At 42.9% G+C, this 20155-nt stretch overlaps 1 protein-coding gene across 1 annotated transcript; it reads right to left on the minus strand.

Annotated features, from left to right (window-relative positions):
* Positions 1 to 7017: 7017 nt before the first annotated feature.
* Positions 7018 to 19930, minus strand: aprt (adenine phosphoribosyltransferase). The gene is made up of 5 exons (XM_070898187.1): positions 19750 to 19930; positions 9902 to 10005; positions 8258 to 8391; positions 8066 to 8144; positions 7018 to 7323 (listed from the first exon to the last, which is right to left on the minus strand). Exons 1-5 carry the CDS (start codon positions 19839 to 19841, stop codon positions 7184 to 7186), a joined length of 549 nt encoding a protein of 182 aa, XP_070754288.1. The 5' UTR covers positions 19842 to 19930; the 3' UTR covers positions 7018 to 7183.
* Between the last annotated feature and the right edge of the window lie 225 nt (positions 19931 to 20155).

The following is a 20155-nucleotide window of genomic DNA, read 5'->3' on the forward strand; positions in this document are numbered from 1 at the left end:
ATGTTGGCCTTCATAGCGAGAGGATTTGAGTATAGGAGCAGGGAGGTCTTACTGCAGTTGTACAGAGCCTTGGTAAGGCCACACCTAGAATATTGTGTTCAGTTTTGGTCTCCTAATCTGAGGAAGGACATTCTTGCTATTGAGGGAGTACAGCAAAGGTTCACCAGACTGATTCCCGGGATGGCAGGACTGACATATGAGGAGAGACTGGATCAACTGGGCTTGTATCCACTGGAGTTTAGAAGAATGAGAGGGATCTCATAGAAACTTACAAAATTCTGGCAGGATTGGACAGATTAGAGGCAGAAAGAATGTTCCCGTTGCTGGGGAGTTCCAATACCAGGGGTTACAGTCTAAGAATAAGCCACTTAGGACCGAAATGAGGAGAAACTTCTTCACTCAGAGAGTGGTTAATCTGTGGAATTCTCTCCCGCAGAGAGTTGTTGCGGCCAGTTCGTTAGATATATTCAAAAGGGAGTTAGATATATGGCCCTTACGGCGAAAGGAATCAAGGGGAATGGAGAGAAAGCAGGAAAGGGGGTACTAAGTTTGAATGATCAGCCATGATCTTATTGAATGGCGGTGCAGGCTCGAAGAGCTGAATGGCTTGTTCCTGCACCTAATTTCTATGTTTTCTATGTTTTAACTTCTTTGTGGAAACGCAGCCTTCTGACACAGTCTGCATCACTCAGGTGCAAGTATGAACGACTGTCTTGATATATCCAATGTGGGTAAGGCCTCCTGCCCATCATCCTGCATATGCTGAGGTTCCTCATGCGATGACGTCGAATCAATTGTCTCCTCTGCAGCACCATCATGCAGAAGGCTTGCACGAGGAATGGCATTGTCAGTATTGCCCCCATGAATAAATTGTACCTTTGCAAGATCAAAACAGCAGGCAGGACACGCTTCTTTGTTGTCTCTCTCCCCAAGATCGACGCCCTAGAATGGACCACACCCAAGTCTGAGCACGCACAATGGGTTTGCTTAGATTGGGAAACACAACCCTCCCTCCCCCCGGGCTTCATTTGATGCTGCTTGCTGCAGAGCGGCATCATGTAAGGGTTCTCATCCCTTCAGTTCGGCTTCCACACACCCCCACCGCCACCCCCGGGCTTCTTTTGAAGCCGAGCTCCTGCGTCCGGGTAAGGGACTGATTCTGCTGGCCGACCCCCGAGCCCGGTTTGGAGATGTTCAGTGGTGGCGTGGCACTTTAAAAAAAATCCAAACTTCCATTTTCAATTGGAAAAATTTAAGCTTGATGATACATACTTAAGTGTTCTCGACTCCCTCCAAAACTTCGCCTAAAAACAATGGTGTCTTTCTGCGCTGATCTTTTGATGTGCGCTGGTTTTTCTTAAGTGTCCAGAAGGTTTTTTGGGAGTGGGCACATACGCTGTCCTAGGAGAAATGTAAGTTAGCCAAACTTACATAATTGTGAAAAACTGGCGCAGACAGCAGGTTATGCCCCTTATGACGCAAAAAAAAACGAACCTAAAAAAATCATAACTGAGTTACGCTGGTGTACAATGTTTGGGTAAACTTGGATTTTTAAATTTACGCCAAAAAAAGTGCCAAGCGCCAAAAAAACGGCACAAATCATTGGGGAAAATTGAACCCATGGACTTTAGCAGTAATCTAGATCTGTGCAATACTTCAATCTTATACCTACAAATTCAAAGCAGATACAGTATTTTCTCAGGAAGTAAATATAAATACTTTTCGTAAAGCTTACCATTGAGATAAACAGAAAATGCTCAAAACATGCAGCAGGCCCCTTTCAGTATATTCTCAATACAGCATTTATTTACAGGATGGTGATTTGTGCTTTTTTGTACAGCAAGTTAACATGCTTCAGATCCGAGGGAAACTTTCTATCATTTACAAGGCACAAATCAGGAGTGAGATAGAATACTCTTCACGTGCCTGGATCAGTGCAGCTCTACAGCAGCCTGCTTGATTGGCACCCCATCCACCACCTGAAACATTCACTCCCTTGGCTGCAGTGTGTATCATCTATAAGATGCACTGCAGCAACTTGCCACGGCTTCTTCAGCAGCACCTCCCAAACCCGCGACCTCTACTAGCTAGAAGGACATGGGCAGCAGGCGCATGGGAACATCACCTCCAAGTCACACACCATCTTGACTTGGAAGTAAATCGCTGTTCCTTCATCGTCACCGTTTCAAAATCCTGGAACTCCCTCCCTAACAGCACTGTGGGAGTACCTTCACCACACGGACTGCAGCGGTTCAAGAAAGTGGCTCACCAACTTTTCAAGGGCAATTAGGGATGGGCAATAAAAGCTGGCCTTGCCAGCAATACCCACATCCGATGAACGAATAAAAAAAGACTTGAAATGCTGCAAAGAGAAAGTGATCTCAGCCAGCATTTGAAGTGCACCAAGACAAAACGGAGTAGAATATTATAGCTGATCCTTTCATTAAATTAGCCACACAAAAAAAGCCCTTCCAATAAATAAAGTTGGTGCAAATCCTGGTATTACTGTCCGTACCTTTGTCTCATGGATTTCAACATTCTCCAAGTTCACTCAATAATGTTTTATGAGGATGACTGGGTCAAGTAAATCCAGCAAAACGTAAGGCAGATTAATGTTACACATGAGCAGATGCAGATTTCAATACCAGCATCTTATTTAGAGATGTAAATACTGTAACTTGCTTGTATTGCTCTCCTCCCACACCTTCTGTGTCTACCCCCAAAAAAAACTCCCCACAAGTCACTTACCACTGCACTTTCAAATTTCCAACTATCTAGCCATTGGGCCTCCATTCATCACAACCTTTCTGCAGCTATTGACCTGCTAAATTACACCTCCACCTTTGATGCCCTTGTCCCCGTTAAAACCATTACACTCACCCTAGTCGTTCCCCCAGATATATCCCTCATCTCCGCTTCCTTAAGTTCAAGGGTCGCAGATTTGAACGTCTATGGCAGACAACTGGTTTAGCCATCCATTGCAAGATCTGGGCCACATAAAGCACAATCGGGTCTTGCTCTCCTTTGCTATTCAAAGTCATCCTGGAATGCATACTTAACTCCTGGCTTCTCTTCACCATGAACTATTGTCTTAAACCACCTTCCCATTCCTCCTCCACCCCCCACCTCCAACAACAAGTGCACAAAGATCAAGACCATCTGTTCAGCTGTCTCTGCCGCTTCCATCCCTTCCCCTAGTCCACCGAGCCAAACTGCCCCTGTTCTCCGCTGCCCTAGCCTGAACTCACATCTTTTTCTAGATTCTATCCCATCTCCGCTGTTCCTCTCTCTGAGCTTATGTTGTCTATGTGACCCAGCTCCTGCTCCCTCGACCCTATTCCCACCAAACTATTGACCACCCAACTTCCCTTCTTGGCCCCCATGTTAGCTGATGTTAACAGTTCTCTCTTCTCAGGGATTGTCTTCCTCCCCTTCAAATCTGCCATCATCGCCCCTCCTCAAAAAAACCCTTGACCCATCTGTCCTTACAAACTACAACCCCATCTCCAACCTCAGTTTCCTCTCCAAAGTCCTTGAATGTGTTCTCGCCTCCCAGATACTTGCCCATCTATTCCACCATTCCATGTTTGAATCCCTCCAATCAGGTTTCAGCCCCGCCACAATACTAAAATGGCCCTTAAAAAAAAATTAAATTAGCTTCTATGTGATTGTGACCATGGTAACCACCCTTCTCATCATATCTGTAGTTGATCAGACCACCCTCCTCCATCGACTCTCCTCCATCGTCCAACTGGGTGGAACTGCCCTTGTCTGGCTCGATTCTTACCTGTCGAATCATAGCCAGAGAATCCCCTGCAATGGCTTCTCTCCCGCTCCTGCACCATTACCTCGAGTCCCCCAAGGATCTATCCTTGGCCCCCTCCTATTTCTCAATTACATGCTGCCCCTCGGCAACATCATCCAAAAACACATCAGGTTCCACGTGTAAGCTGACAACACTAAACTCTACTTGCCCAGCAGCTCTCCTGATGCCTCCATTGTCTCTGATTTGTCACACTGCTTGTCTGACATCCAGTCCTGGATGAGGCAGAAATTTCTTCCAAGTAAATATTGGGAAGGCTGAAGGAATTGTCTTTAGTCTCCACCACAAACTTCATTCTTTGACTAGTTTCCATCCCTTTCCCTGGCAACTGTCTGAAGTTGTGGCAGACAGTTCACAACCTTGGTTTGAGCCCGAGATGAGCTTGACCACATATCCGCTCCATTACTAAGACTGCCTAGTTCCGCCTGCGTAACAGCACCCGACTCTGATCCTGTCTCAGTTTATTTGCTGCTGAAACTCTCATCCATGCCTTTGTTACCTCGAAACTTGACTGTTCCAATGCTCTCCTGGCTGGCCTCCCATCTTCCACCTTCCATAAACTTGTGCTCATCCAAAACTCCCATTCATCTATGCTTGCTAACCTACACTGGCTCCCAGTCCGACAACACCTCAATTTTTAAGTCCCCATCTTTGTTTGCAAATCTCTCCATACCCTTGGCCCTCCCCATCTCTGTGACCTCCTCCAGCCCTACAAGCCTTTGATATCTTTGCATTCCTCCAATTCTGGCATCGTGTGCAACCCCGATTTTAAATCGCTCCTCCATTGGCAGCTATGCTTTCAGCTGCCTTAGCCCCAAGCTCTGGAATTCTCTCTCTAAACCTCTCCTCCTTTAAGATGCTCCTTAAAACCTACCTCTTTCATCTGTCCTGATACCACTCTGTGGGTCGGTGTCAACATTTTGTTTGATGTCGCTCTTGTTAAGCACCATGGGACTTTTTGATACGTTAAATGTTTAATACAAATGTCATCATCAGAGGCAGTCCCTCGAAATCGAGGAAGAATTGCTTCCACTCTAAAAGTGAGTTCTCAGGTGACTGTACAGTCCAATATAGGAATTAGTCTCTGTCACAGGTGGGGCAGTCATTTAAAGGAAAGGGAGGGTAGGGAGTCTGGTTTGCCGCAAGCTCCTTCCGTTGTGTGCACGTTTTCTGCATGCTCTCGGCGACGAGACTCGAGGTACTCAGCGCCCTCCCGGATAAGTTGTTGTAATATTATGCAGATTTCATATTATTGCACTAATTGCACCTCAGCTGGTAGTATCCAACCAAGGTACGTCCTTCCCTACAAGTAAACCAGGTGTCAGCTTGCTTTAATTGACAGCACTCTCACCTGAGTCAGAAGGTTGTGGGTTCAAGACCAACTCGATGACCTGACCACACCAGCTAGGCTGACACTTCAGTGCAGTACTGAGGGAGTGCTGTGTTCTTGGAGGCGTCATCTTTTCCATGTGATGTTAAACTGGGACCCTATTTGTTTGTTTCAGTGGATGGAACAGATCCTGTGATCTATTTAAAAGAAATGTCCTTGCTTCTATCCCTCCCAACCAGCATGACTAAAAACAAATTAATTGCCATTTAAATATCCGCACATGCACGGTTTTTGCCTTTAAAAGCCGGTGAACTGGCTGCATGGGAGCTCCGGCCCCCGCTCAGCTTAAAAAGAGAACATTGGATATTGGTCAAGCAAATGGCGTAAATGTGGCTGCAGCCATCGTGAGTGGTGAGTATTCAATCACAATCCTGACTTGAGCCTTGTAGATGGTGGCGAGAAAAAGAAACACAGACTTTTATATAACGCCTTTCACGACCTCATAACGTCCCAAAGCGCTTTACAGCCAATGAAGTACTTTTGAAGTGTAGTCACTGTTAGGAACCAAGAGGCTTTGAGGTCAGGAGGTGTGCATCACATTGCAAAGTATACAGTCACTGTCCTGCTCTTAATATGGCTAGTCTGGTTCTCTCTTCGAGAGAGGTGATAAAATTCAATTTAAAGTAACTGGTAATTAGATTTAGTAAATGTAATTTGACATAAAATGGAAGCATTTAAGGCAAGAGGACCTGAATTTGAAATGAAGAGTTTTTAAAATTTGCACTTGGAATGTGGGAAAGCGGTATTTATTTGCTATAGTGCAAGACTGGAGTTACATGGAGACTGGACCAGGTATAGATGCCTAGGTGGTCACTGGTGAACCAGTCAGTTTTTACAACAATCCATCAGATTTCATTGTCATTTTCTGGTAGTAATGACCAGATGGTAGGATTTGAATTTATGACCTCGAGTACTAATCCAGTATCATAACATGAGGGTACTATACCATTCATTCACTCTACAGTTGTACCTCTCCAGTCCAGCATTCTTGGGATATGACTGGTGTCGGACCAGAGAATATTTCAGACCACGGGAGGTCACGCCGTCCCTATCATTGTCAGCAGTACCCTAGATTTACCAGGTACTGCTGACAATGACCTAGCCACGTTCTGCGCATGCGCTGCGCAGGAGCCTACTGCGCAGCATTTCTAAGGCCCATCTTGGGCGCCCCAGTCAGCTGCCACGCGCTCCCTCTCCACACCGCCCCAACCAAGGAGGGAACACTGGAGGCAGCACGGAGAAGAGGAGCAGCCAGCCCCAAGACACATCGCGGGTCGCGACCCCCGCTGGGAATGATGCCGGACCAAGGATGTTGCCAGACCAAAAAGAGTCCTGGACTGGAGACGTACAATCTGTAAACAAATTTACTGTTGAGTTTCACGTGAATTAATGGTCACTTGGATCAGGGACCAGAGAACAACCAGCACCCATGGAACGTCAACCCACAAAAGGAATCATTGCCTTTGAAAAAAGTGAAAATTACATAAAAATGTGGAAAAAAGTTGTTTCCTTAAGAAATAAATCACACAAGTATTCCAAGTGACTTTTCTATTTTCTTTCTAGACTCCTATTTTTCAGTGAACAGTTTATATATTCCTTGTATTTTTAAAATCCGGTTTTATGCTGGATAAAATATTAGAAGTTTTTAAATCTAGGTAATTTAATTTGAAATTATACTGTTCTTTAACTTGTTTTAATTTTCTTTGCAAATAATGTTAAACTGAGATATAGGTATTGAGGTGCAAAGGTGTAGGTTAGTAGACATCATTCTACACAATTACTAGCTAAAGTAATCAAACATGGATCAGAGGATTTTTTGGCTGCTTTAATTAAATGTAGCTTAAATGGCCAAATACTGTACAAACACAGCAAATCATTTTGAGTCAGTCCCTATGAAGAAGGGTAGACCTGCATGACAGTTATTGAATTAAATGTGCATGGGCAATTCTGATTCAGAAAGACACAGTTGTTTAGAACTGCACCAGTGAGTGGAAAGGCACAGAATTCAGTTTCTTTACACCATTCAGTTCCTTCAATTCAATCACTACTAAACACTCAAGAATATCAGCTCCCACTTTCTTCATCAAGGCACAGGCAGCCGACAGAGTACCTGCACCAAAGACAAAAATATAATATAATAGGATTCAATTATTTGCCTTTTTAAAACAAATTTCTATAACTTTGTACCTGGTCAGGAATTTGAACAAACTTTTATACTTTTGCTCTAAACTATCAAAAATGCACGGCATGCCAGGACTGGAATGGTAATATTACTATACTGTGGTCTTTCCACAGTACTTAGTAAACATGACAACAACTTGTATTTATATAGCACCATTAACATAATTAAACGTCCCAAGGCTCTACACAGGCGCGCTATAAGACAAAACAAATACATTTGACACCGAGCCACATAAGAAATTACAGCAGATGACAAAAGCTTGGTCAAAGAGGTAGGTTTTAAGGAGGGTCTTAAAGGAGGAACGAGAGGGAGAGAGGCGGAGAGGTTGGGGGAGGGAGTTCCAGAGCTTGGGGCCTAGGCAGTTGAAGGCACAGCCACCAATGGTTGAGCATTTGTAATCAGGGATGCTCAAGAGGGCAGATTTTGAGGAGCGCAGATCTCATAACAGCCCAGAATTTGCTGGCAAAATAACACAAGGTTAAAGTGCACACCATTATTAGTGTGTAAATTACCCAAAATTTGTGTCAAGGACATTTCTGGACAATTTGTGCCACTTTGCCATTAGCCCTGCAAAAAAGCCAACTCAGTGGTCAGATGTCCCGCTCCAGCAAATTCTGGGCCCACATTTCTGTGTAAATGCAGTATACAAAGTTAACCATACATTCCGTACCTCCAGTTGCAAGTAAATCATCAACAATGACAACTTTCTGCTTTGCTTGTACACTATCAGATTCTATCTCAATTTCAGCCTCGAAAAAAAGAGAAAACAAGTCTTTCAGAAATTTGGTGGCATTCTGACACTTTTATATTACCAGGCTACAATATTTCACTTTTTAATGCAGGATTATACATTAAAAATTACCTCTCCATATTCTAGTTGATAGCTTACAGAAAAGGTTGGCCCTGGCAGCTTCCCTTTCTTTCGAATTGGCACAAAACCAATTCCAAGTCTATGTGCCAGAACTGGGCCAAATAGGAATCCACGGGCATCTAACCCTGTGAACACAATAATAGAATTACTGTCCCTTAGAATTTAACAGCTTATAATATATACAGCAATGTTATTTCCCAGTAAACCACTACATATAAAAATTCCTGTAATTTCAGCGAGGACAGATTTTATGGATGATAAGAGCTATAACAACACTTCAAAGAAGTGAGAGTGATTTGGAAATGCAGGTGACAAACTAAGCTTCAGCAATTGCATATTCCATACTACCCTTAGGGATTATATTGTCACTTTACCCAAGATTTTCTTTTAATAAATATTATCCATTAGTTTCTTTCCCAAGTTTTTACCAGCATTCTCTGCCCAAGGAAGCAGTTGAGGCCAGCTCATTGAATATATTCAAATCAGAGATAGATAGATTTTTAACCAATAAGGGAATTAAGGGTTATGGGGAGCGGGCGGGTAAGTGGAGCTGAGTCCACGGCCAGATCAGCCGTGATCTTGTTGGGTGGCGGAGCAGGCTCGAGGGTCTAGATGGCCTACTCCTGTTCCTAATTCTTATGTTCTTATGTTGTTATTAATGTTGGGGAAGTCCAGAACCAGGGGTCACAGTCTAAGGATAAGGGGTAAGCCATTTAGGACCGAGATGAGGAGAAACTTCTTCACCCAGAGAGTGGTGAACCTGTGGAATTCTCTACCACAGAAAGTTGTTGAGCCAATTCACTAAATATATTCAAAAAGGAGTTAGATGTAGTCCTTACTACTAGGGGGATCAAGGGATATGGCGAGAAAGCAGGAATGGGGTACTAAAGTTGCATGTTCAGCCATGAACTCATTGAATGGCGGTGCAGGCTCGAAGGGCTGAATGGCCTACTCCTGCACCTATTTTCTATGTTTCTATTAATTAACATGTTCTTTTGAACTGTCACTTTAATTAGCCTTTCTAATTCCTCCTCTTAAGATTTTTGCCTCAACAATTTAAATAAAATCTCCCACCTCTTACCTAAAGGCAATAACTCTTGCTGGGATATAGTTCCTCAAATGCCAACAAGGCTCCAGTACCTCACTCAAGTGACCATTTTCAAAAGCATTTCAAAATAAAGAATATTAGCAGGCTATAGGATTGTGCTATCGCAGATCTATCCTTACCCTACACCACAGGCCATTGGATAGTGATCAGAAATGAAAGCCCTGGCAGATTTTCCCTCGCTAGCTCAAGGGTGAGGAAATCAATTAACTCAACATAGACCAGGAATTCTGGTAACGCTTAAGCTATTGGACGGTGCCTTCATCCACTGGCGTATCCTGTCTGCATGGACTGGTTGGGCCAAATGGCCTGTTTCTGTGCCGTAGATCCTGTATATCCCATGTCTTTGCACTGCCTGTCAAAGTCCAATAACAATAGCCACATGTGTGAAGCACTATAGCCTATGGAATCATAGCATTGAGAAGAGAATGAAGGCTGAACCACACTCGCAAAGGCTCTGCCCAAGCCCTCCTCTGCTAAAAGATTCAATTAAAGGGCAAGATCCCTTTTAATATAACTCTCAGACTTACCCAAAATTAAATGAATCTGGGGAAACTTTTTTTTCAAATGATCTTCAAATAGTTCAATAACTGCATTGAAGGCTTTAGGATCTTTCAAAAGAGGGCAGATGTCTCTGAAAAATAGAAGAGTAATAAGTAAAACTGATAATGCTGGAAACACTCAACAGGTCAGCCAAGATCGGTGGAGAACATCTGTGGTGAGAACAGAGGAGTTCATATTTGTGATGTGGACCCTTTTTCATAACAGAATGAAGAGTTCTGAAAAGGGTCTACACCAGTAACGCCAACTCATCTGTTCTCTCCACAGACACCAATTGACCTGCTGGGCGTTTCCAGCATTTTTTGATTTTGTTTCAAGATTTCCAGTATCTGCAGGTTTTTACTTTTTGTAGAAGAGTAATAATGTGTCTGTTGTCATCAATTGTAAACGGTAGGCGTTAACTAGATTAAACACTTACTGCAATTTATGCATTCCGGGGCAGTTATAAATTTGTCTATACAAAGTGGAAGGAGCTGACTGGATCATCTCTTTCTCAAGGCATTCATGTGTTGTATTTTTTGTGTGTAAGTAGAGGTGGCTTATCTAATTTCCTCTCAAATGTTATGAACAACTCTGCATAGGAGGCTCTTGATAAATATAAGTAAGATCCACAGTATTAAAGGGCATGTGGCAGCATGGATAGGGAGTTGGCTAAAGGGCAATAAACAAAAAATAGTGGTTGATGCATGGCTTTTGAATTGGAGGGATGTAAACAGTGATATCCCCCAGGGGTCAGTATTAGGACCATTGTTTTCTTTCTTTCTCTTACAGAAAGGATACAGTAAAGATTCACTAGGATAATACCAGAGACGAGAGGCTTTAATTATAAAAAGAGACACTACTGGGTACAATAGCGTAGTGGTTATAGTTTTGGATTAGCAATCAAGAGGATGAGAGTTCATTATCCCACCGTGAAACTACTGAATTCAGCTCAATAAATTGTGTACTTTATGGGCTGGCACAATAAAAAAAAACAACTATGAAAGTTGTCAGATTGTTGCACAAACCCGAATGGTTTACTAATGCCCTTCAGAGGGGGAAGCTGCCATGCCTACTCTCCGAAGCCACTAAATTGCTAATTGCTAGATAGTGGCCCAGCACCATCTTGTCTGAGCAGTAAACAAATGAAAAAGATTAAAGAAACTGGAACTCTATTCACTGGGAAAGAGCAGGTTAAGTGAAGATCTTTTAGAAGGGTTAATGTTTAAGATATATAGGAAAAAAATGATTTGCACTGATTAATGAGTCAGTAACTAGAGTGCATAAATTTATTACCAAGAGAACAAAGGGAGAGGTTAGAAGTTTTTTTTAATGCAAAAGGAATACCCTACTAGAAGCAGAGGTGGACGTAGAATGCAATATAGGTTTTAAAAAGAAAAATGGATATACATTTGAAAAGGAAACATTTCAAAGGATACAGGAAATTGAAATGTCAATAGTCTGATTGACAGATTAAGTATTAGATAAATTTTAAGTAATTTCAATGGTTTTATTTACAACTTTCTTCTTGATTTTGGTCCATTGAGCCATATCGATTAATGCTTCACTATGGTGACAGACTATTCACCTTATGTTGACGACTCCCAAGTATTTTACCTCTAATCTGACAGAACACCGGTGGCAGGAACAAGGTAGATGCACTGTTAAAATTGCTTCAGAATACTTATGGACCTGTTCCCGCTGATTGTCATTTTAATCGCACTTTTTTAGACATGGTATCCACCAGAGACATGCATGTAATTCCAGGTCCTATGATGTCATTAGGACCTCGACACAATTTTAACATATCACTAAAGCCCCAACCAGCATGCAACCCGCCAGTAATCCTAGTTGGAGTCACTTGAAGTGCTATTTAATTGGGCACTCAGTTGCAGGTAATTGGATCATAGGGAGCTGTGTGCAAATGTGCTGTTTCGATTCCAGGGAGTTTCCAGCTTCCAGATTGCTTCTTCAAGTGGTGGTGGAGAAATAGAAATCAGAAAAATTAATACATTTAAAAAAAATATATAAGGATAGGGTACATTACAAAATCAAGTGAAAATAACAAATATAGAAGAGACATAATGAAGAAAACGGAAGACAGAACCAAACTACATTTCAGCAGTTTTATTACGGCAATGTTTTTGTTTATTTGATCTTGGACTTGTGGCACTCCGAGTTATTATATGAACACAGCAGTGAAACACTTATGAACTTTATAGTGACTCCCAAAGCCAGATGCTGATCACTATATGTTTAATGAATGGATTTCCAAATGTCAAAAGGTAGTGAGAATTACCTAAAAAGTGAATACATTTCATAAGGTATTCACTAGCTGTTAAATGCTTTGGGATGTCACAAGGACATGAAATGGTTTATATAAATGCAAGTTCTTTCTATTACTTACCAATGTTATCTGAAGTCTTATATTCATTATATCAAGTATGATATCCTTTGCACTGCATGGCATAAATCTATAAAAATAGCTCACTGCATATAAAATGTTGCACAAGTGCAAATAAATATTTTTCCGTGCCCGTAGGTCTAATTAACTGGATAGGGTTTGTTCTTAATGCATGGAATTTCTTTCAATGACAACTGAGAGAGACTTTGGAGAAGGTTCAAAAGAAGGCTGCGAGAATGAGATCCAATCTAAAACACATTACCCATATAGGCATAAAAAGCTGGGTCCATTTATGCATAGACGGGCAATCTTTTAGAGGTATATATCTTTAAAATAATAAAGGGACTAAACTGCTTATATTGACAGATTATTTCAATTAGATAGGTTGGGACGGCGGGGGGCAGGGACAAGGGGACACACTTATAAGTTACACTTGGACAAAACTACTGGTGAGTTGGGTTTGTTGTGAATGATGATGCTTATGGCATCATGACTGTGTGGAGCAGGAGCAATAGACTAGCTGGTCTTTTCTACTCCATCATATTGCAACAACTTGCATTTATATATATCTTTTACATAGTAAAGCTTCTCAAGGTGCTTCAAACAAAATTTAACACTGAGCCACACACGGAGCTATTAGCGCAGATGACCAAAAGCTTGGTCGAAGAGGTTGGTTTTGTAGACTGTCTTAAAAAGGAGGAAAGAGAGGTAGAGAGAAAACTCCATAACTTAGGGTCTTGGCAGCTGAAGGCACAGCCACCAATGGTGGGGTGTTTAAAATAGGGGATGTGCAAGAGGCCAGAATTGGTGGAATGCAGATATCTTGGAGGGTTGTAGGGCTGGAGGAGATTACAGCAATAGGGAGGGAAGAGGCCATAGATGGATTCGAAAACAAGGATGAGAATTTTAAAATTGAGGTGTTGCTCAACCGGGAGCCAATGTAGATCAGTGAGCGCAGGGGCGATGGGTGAATGGAACTTGGTGCGAGTTAGGATACAGGCAACAGTTTTGGATGACCTTAATGTTTATGGAGGGTGGAAGATGGGAGGCCGGCCAGAAGAGTCTAGCGGTAATAAAGGTACGGATGAGAGATTCAGCAGCGGATGAGCCGAAGCATGGGCGGAGTCCGGTGATGTTATGGAAGTGGAAATAGGCGGTCTTAGTGATGGTAAGGATATGTGGTAGGAAGCTCATGGCGGGGTCAAATACGACGCCAAAGTTGTGAACAGTCTGGTTCAGCTTCAGATAGTTGCCAGACAGGGGGATGGAGTCAGTGGCTAGGGAACGGAGTTTGTGACGTGGATCGAAGACAATAGCTTCGGTTTTCCCAATATTTTGTTGGAGAAAATTTCTGCTCATCCAGTACTGGATGTCAGAGAAGCAGTCTGACAATTTAGAGACAATGGAGGAGGTTGGGAGAGGTGGGAGGTAAAGCTGGGTGTCATCACCATACATGTGGAATCTTACATGGCGTTTTCTCTTGATGTCTCCAAGGGGCAGCACATAGATGAGATGGGGGTCATGGATAGATCCTTGGGGCATACCAGAGGCAACGGTGCGGGAGCAGGAAGAGAAACCATTGTAGGTGATTTTCTGGCTATAACTGGATGGATACAAATGGAACCAGGCAAGTGCAGTCTCACTCAGCTGGGCGACAGTGGAGAGGCGATGGAGGAGGATGGTGGGGTCAACTGTGTCAAAGGCTGCAAATAAGAGCCATTTCAATACTGTGGCAGGGGTGGAAACTTGATTGGAGGGATTCAAACATGGCGTTCCGGGAACGATGGGCGTGGATTTGAGAGGCGACAACACATTCGAGGACTTGAGAGGAAAAGGAAGTTGGAGATGTTGTGGTAGTTTGCAAAAATAGAGGGTTCAAGGTTTCTTTTTTGGAGGAGGGGGTGATGATGGCAGATTTGGGGAACAGTACCTGAAGAGAGAAAACAGTTAACAATATCAGCTAACATGGGGGCCAGGAAGGGAGACAGCAGTAAAGTGGGAACAGGGTCATATGTTTGTAAGTCCAAAGAAATTCAAATCTAATTTAAATTTTAAAATTCTTCCAGTAGTGGTGATATTGCTTCATGACCACAATCTGGGAGGAAGAGTTATGAGGAATCATTATCATAGGCAGGCCCTCAAAATCGAGGAAGACTTGCTTCCACTCTAAAAGTGAGTTCTTAGGTGACTGCACAGTCCAATGCGGGAATTACAGTCTCCGTCACAAATGGGACAGACAGTGGTTGAAGGAAAGGGTGGGAGGGGAGTCTCGTTTGCCGCACGCTCCTTTCACTGCCTGTGCTTTATTTCTGCATGCGCTCGGCGAAGAGACTCGAGGTGTTCTGCGCCCTCCCAGATGCTCTTCCTCTACTTTGGGCGGTCTTGGACCAGGGATTCCCAGGTGTCAGTGGGAATATTGCACTTTATCAAGGAGGCTTGGAGGATGTCCTTGAAACGTTTCCTCTGCCCACCTGGGGCTCACTTGCCGTGCAGGAGTTCCGAATAGAACGTTTGCTTTGAGAGTCTCGTGTTGGGCATGCGGACGATGTGGCCTTCCCAATGGAGCTGGTCAAGTGTGGTCAGTGCTTCGATGTTGGGGATGTTGGCCTGAGCGAGAACACTGACATTGGTGCGTCTATCCTCCCAGTGGATTTGCAGGATCTTATGGAGGCAGTGCTGGTGGTACATCTCCAGCACTTTGAGGTGGCTGCTGTATATAGTTCACGTCTCGTAGCATATAGGAGGCTGGGTATCACTTCTACCCTATAGACCATAACCTTCGTGCCAGATTTGAGGTCCTGATCTTCAAACACTCTCTTCCTCAGGAACAGGGTGACTAAATCACATAACAATACTTTTTCAGACTGTTGCATTATATATATCCCCCACTATATTCCCGTAAACAATATTTAACATAGTAATTGTATGCATAATTTAAGAATTCTTAAAACTTACCAAAAAAGATGATGATCACATTATATGATATATTCACCAATTTTCAACTACCTCGCCTTCCTCATGAGCCTTGACTTTATCAGTCCATTGCAGGGACTGATATTCTTCTTACCCTTCACTATTGCACTAATTCCGTGCCTATTGGTCCACGTGTTCTTTGAACCCTCATTGCTGTGAGTAATGTTACAGGAGATTACCTTGTATTTGACAGAATTTATTTTTGAAACATGCAATGTTCAATGTTTCCCAATTATAATTTTTGTCCTTTACATAAGAAATAGGAACAGGAGTAGGCCATACGGCCCCTCGAGCCTGCTCCGCCATTCAATAAGATCATGGCTGATCTGATCATGGATTCAGCTCCAATTCCCTGCCTGCTCCCCATAACCCCTTATCATTTAAGAAACTGTCTATTTCTGTCTTAAATTTATTCAATGTCCCAGCTTCCAGAGCTCTCGGAGGCAGCGAATTCCACAGATTTACAACCCTCAGAAGAAATTTCTCCTCATCTCTGTTTTAAATGGGCGGCCCGTTATTCTAAGATTATGCCCTCTAGTTCTAGTCTCCCCGATCAGTGGAAACATCCTCGCTGCATCCACTTTGTCAAGCCCCCCTCAATCTTATACGTTTCGATAAGATCAGCTCTCATTCTTCTGAATTCCAATGAGTAGAGGCCCAACCTACTCAACCTTTCCTCATAAGTCAAACCCCTCATCCCCGGAATCAACCTAGTGAATCTTCTCTGAACTGCCTCCAAAGCAAGTATATCCTTTCGTAAATATGAAAACCAAAACTGCATGCAGTATTCCAGGTGTGGCCTCACCAATACCTTATATAGCTGCAGCAAGACTTCCCTGCTTTTATACTCCATCCCTTTTGCAATAAAGGCCAAGATTCCATTGGCCTTCCTGATCACTTGCTGTACCTGCACACTACCCTTTTGCGTTTCATGCACAAGTACCCCCAGGTCCCACTGTACTGCGGCACTTTGCAATGTTTCTCCATTTAAATAATAATTTGCTCTTTGATTTTTTTTTCTGCCAAAGTGCATGTCCTCGCACTTTCTAACATTATACTCCATCTGCCAAATTTTTGCCCACTCACCTAGCCTGTCTATATCCTTTTGCAGATTTTGTGTCCTCCTCACACATTGCTTTTCCTCCCATCTTTGTATCATCAGCAAACTTGGCTACATTACACTCAGTCCCTTCTTCCAAGTCGTTAATATAGATTGTAAATACTGATCCCTGCGGCTCCCCACTAGTTACTGGTTGCCAAGCAGAGAATAAACCATTTATCCTGACTCTGTTCTCTGTTAGTTAGCCAATCCTTTAGCCATGCTAATATATTACCCCCAACCCCGTGAACTTTTATCTTGCGCAATAAGCTTTTATGTGGCATCTTGTCAAATGCCTTCTGAAAGTCAAAATACACATCCACTGGTTCCCCTTTATCCACTCTGTTTGTTACATCCTTAAGAACTCCAGCAAATTTGTCAAACCTGACATCCCCTTCATAAATCCATGCTGACTGTGCCTGACCGAATTATGCTTTTCCAAATGTCCTGCTACTGCTTCTTTAATAATGGACTCCAACATTTTCCCAACCACAGGCGTTAGGCTAACTGGTCTATAGTTTCCTGCTTTTTGTCTGCCACGTTTTTTAAAAAAAAGGGGGCATCACATTTGCAGTTTTCCAATCTGCTGGGGCCTCCCCAGAATCCAGGGAATTTTGGTAAATTACAACCAATGCATCCTCAATCCCTGCCGTTACTTCTCTTAAGACCCTAGGATGCAAGCAATCAAGTCCAGGGGATTTATCTGCCTTTAGTCCCATTATTTTACAGAGTACCACCTCCTTAGTGATTATGAATGTGTTAAGCTCCTCCCCCCCATAACCCCTTGGCTATCTACTGTTGGAATATTGTTAGTGTCCTCTACCATAAAGACTGATACAAAATATTTATTCAGGGTTTCCACTGATCTTCCACCAAAATTACATTGGTTACTTGGAGAACACCTGCAGAAACTACTGGTACCTGTATTTAGCTATTAGATCCAATGATCTTTGATTAGTACTAATGTTGAATAGAAAACATAAAACTTGCTTTTATATAGCATCTTTCATGACTTTGGAGCATCCCAAAGCACTTCACAGCCAATTCATTACTTTAAAAGTGTAGTCACTGTTGAAATGTAGGGTATAAACAATTTATTCCCAACAGATTAACTTTAAAGCTTTTCAAAAGGAACTGATGCAAAACAAGAGTTGGATGAGAGTTACAAGAGGAACAAAATGCAAAGGTTTTGGAAGAAAGCATAAGAACATAAGAAAAAGGAGCTGGAATAGGCCATTTGGCCCGTCGAGCCTGCTCCACCATTCAACAGATCATGACTGATCTTCTACCTCAACTCCACCTTCCCGCACTATCCCCATATCCCTTAGTTCCCAAAAATTTAAAAGTCGGCCTGAGTCTTGAACATACTCAACAACAGAGCATCCACAACTCTCTGGGGCACAGAATTCCAAAGATCCCCAACCTTTTTGAGTGAAGAAATTTCTCCTCATCTCAGTCCTAAATGGCCGATCTTTTATTTTGAGACTGTGACCCCATGTTCTAAATTCCCCAGTCAGGGAAAACATCTGCTCAGCATTAACCCAGTCAAGCCCCTTAAGAATTTTATATGTTTCAATTAGATCACCTCGCAATCTTCTAAACTCTAGGAAATATAGGCCTAGTCTACTCAAGCTCTCCTCATCCTAGGAACCAGTCTTGTTGCACTCCCTCTAAGGCAATTATGTCTTTCCTTAGGTAAGGAGACCAGAACGGGACACAGTACTTACTCCAGGTGTGGCCTCACCAATGCCCTGTATAATTGTAGTAAGACTTATTTACTCTTACACTCCAATCCCTTTGTAACAAAAGCAAATATATCATTTGTTTTCCTAATTGCTTGCTATATCTGCATGGTAACGCTCGGTGATTCATGTACAAGGACACCCAGGTCCCTCTGAATGCAAACATTCCTCAGTCTCTTGCCATTCAAAAAATAGTCTGCTTTTTTGTTTTTCCTACCAAAGTGGATAACTTCACACTTCCCCACATTGTATTCCATTTGCCATGTTCGTGGCCACTCAGTCAACCTGTCAATATCTCTCTACAGCCTCTTTGCATCCTCCTCACAACTTAATTTCCCACCTTTGTATCATCAGCAAACTTGTATAAGTTACACCCAGTCCCTTCATTTAAGTCAATAATATAGATTATAAAATAGCTGAGGCTCAACCATTGATCCATGTGGTACCCCACTAGTTGCAACCTGCCAAACCGAAAAAAATTAAAATGCCATTTAATTAAATATTTATTTTATTCCTATTCTGTTTTTTGTGCATTAACCAATCCTCAATCCATGCCAATATATTACTCCCAATCCCATGAGTCCTAATTTTTGTGGCACCTTATTGAATGCTTTTTGAAAATCCAAACACACTACATCCACTGGTTCCCCCTTATCCATCCTAAGAGTTACATCTTCAAAAAACTCTTAACTTATTTGTCAAACACAATTTCCCTTTCATAAAACCACGTTGACTCTGCCTAATCATAATGGGGCTGTATTTGCGGCCCCTACGGGCGCATACAAGGTGTGTGCACACCCATAGGGGCCCCGCAAGTTCCGAGTTAAGGCATGCACTGCGCATGGGCGGAAACCCAGAAGAAATGGGCCTCCACAGGCGGAGAGTTGAGCTATCTGCCCAACGAATGCCCTTGAAATTCTTAGGCCGGAGTGTAAAAGTTTAAAATAAATAGAAATATAAAACATCATCAGTCATTTATACATTTATTTTTAGCCCCGTTAAAACATATTAATCTCCCCCCCAAATTAAATTTGTTTAAAATATTTAATTAAAATGGCATTTTAATTAATTTTAAATATGTAATTTTTAAATTTTATTTCATGTGTTTTTTTAAGTGATCGCCATTCATACTTACATTCTGCATGAAAAAGTTGCTCTTAAATTCCTTTATTGATTAGTGACGACCTTATATTTATGGCCCCTAGTTTTGGTCTTTCCCACGCGTATTCTGCACCCTTTCACTGCAGCTGGACATGTGGCCAACTTCTTCACGTTTCTTTGTGTTAAAGGGCAGATTTTCCTTTTAGACGGCTTGGAGCCAGTTGCGGGGCGGTTCAAGGAAAGCCCGATTGGTTTTCCTGAAATAACTTTAGCTTTAGGGCAATCAGTGCCACAATGATCCAATCCGGGGGGACGGGTATTTGCACTTCCTCTTCCAAGTATTACCCAATAAATGCCCACCATGTGCCTATGTTTGTTGCCAGAAGCGGTTTGTTTATGGCTAATGATAAAAAGTCGCAAGCACTGAGGGACGGTGAAGCCAACGCCTCACGGGCACACGGCACACGGCACACGGCCCCAGTCACCGAGAGAGGCGGCAGCGCCGCCAGAGAAACTCACCGAAACAAGATGCCCTGCTTGGGGAAATCGGGGATGGTCCTGATCGCGCAACGCACCTGCTGCAACTTCTCCTCATCCGTCTGCGAACACATCCTCGCACCGTCCCTAGCAACACGGACAGCACTTAACGTGCGGGGAGCGGAACAGAGAGGCCCAGGGGGCGGGGCGGGGCGGGGCTCCTGTCACGTCAAGGCTCCCTGCTCCTCTTAAAGGACAGGTGACTTTCTACAGCTTAACATTGGGACAGTTGGAACCAGCAGCAGAGTGGCGCAGCGGAAGCGTGCTGGGCCCATAACCCAGAGGTCGATGGATCAAACCTTCCTCTGCTAACTGCAATCTTTAATGTGGGTGGAATCAACACTTCCACTGCAACTAATCCCAGCCTTGGGACAGTTGGAGAAAAAAC

Source organism: Pristiophorus japonicus, chromosome 13 (genome assembly GCF_044704955.1).
Source record: "Pristiophorus japonicus isolate sPriJap1 chromosome 13, sPriJap1.hap1, whole genome shotgun sequence".
Classification (NCBI taxonomy): Eukaryota; Metazoa; Chordata; class Chondrichthyes; family Pristiophoridae; genus Pristiophorus; species Pristiophorus japonicus.

Excerpts from the sequence above, each read along its gene's own strand:
- aprt (XM_070898187.1), bottom strand. The coding sequence starts at position 19,841 with ATGTGTTCGCAGACGGATGAGGAGAAGTTGCAGCAGGTGCGTTGCGCG. Across the intron at positions 10,006-19,749 it reads AAGCAGGGCATCTTGTTTCG|AGACATCTGCCCTCTTTTGA; the intron begins GTGAGTTTCTCT and ends TCTATTTTTCAG. Across the intron at positions 8,145-8,257 it reads ATCAACTAGAATATGGAGAG|GCTGAAATTGAGATAGAATC; the intron begins GTAATTTTTAAT and ends CTTTTTTTCGAG.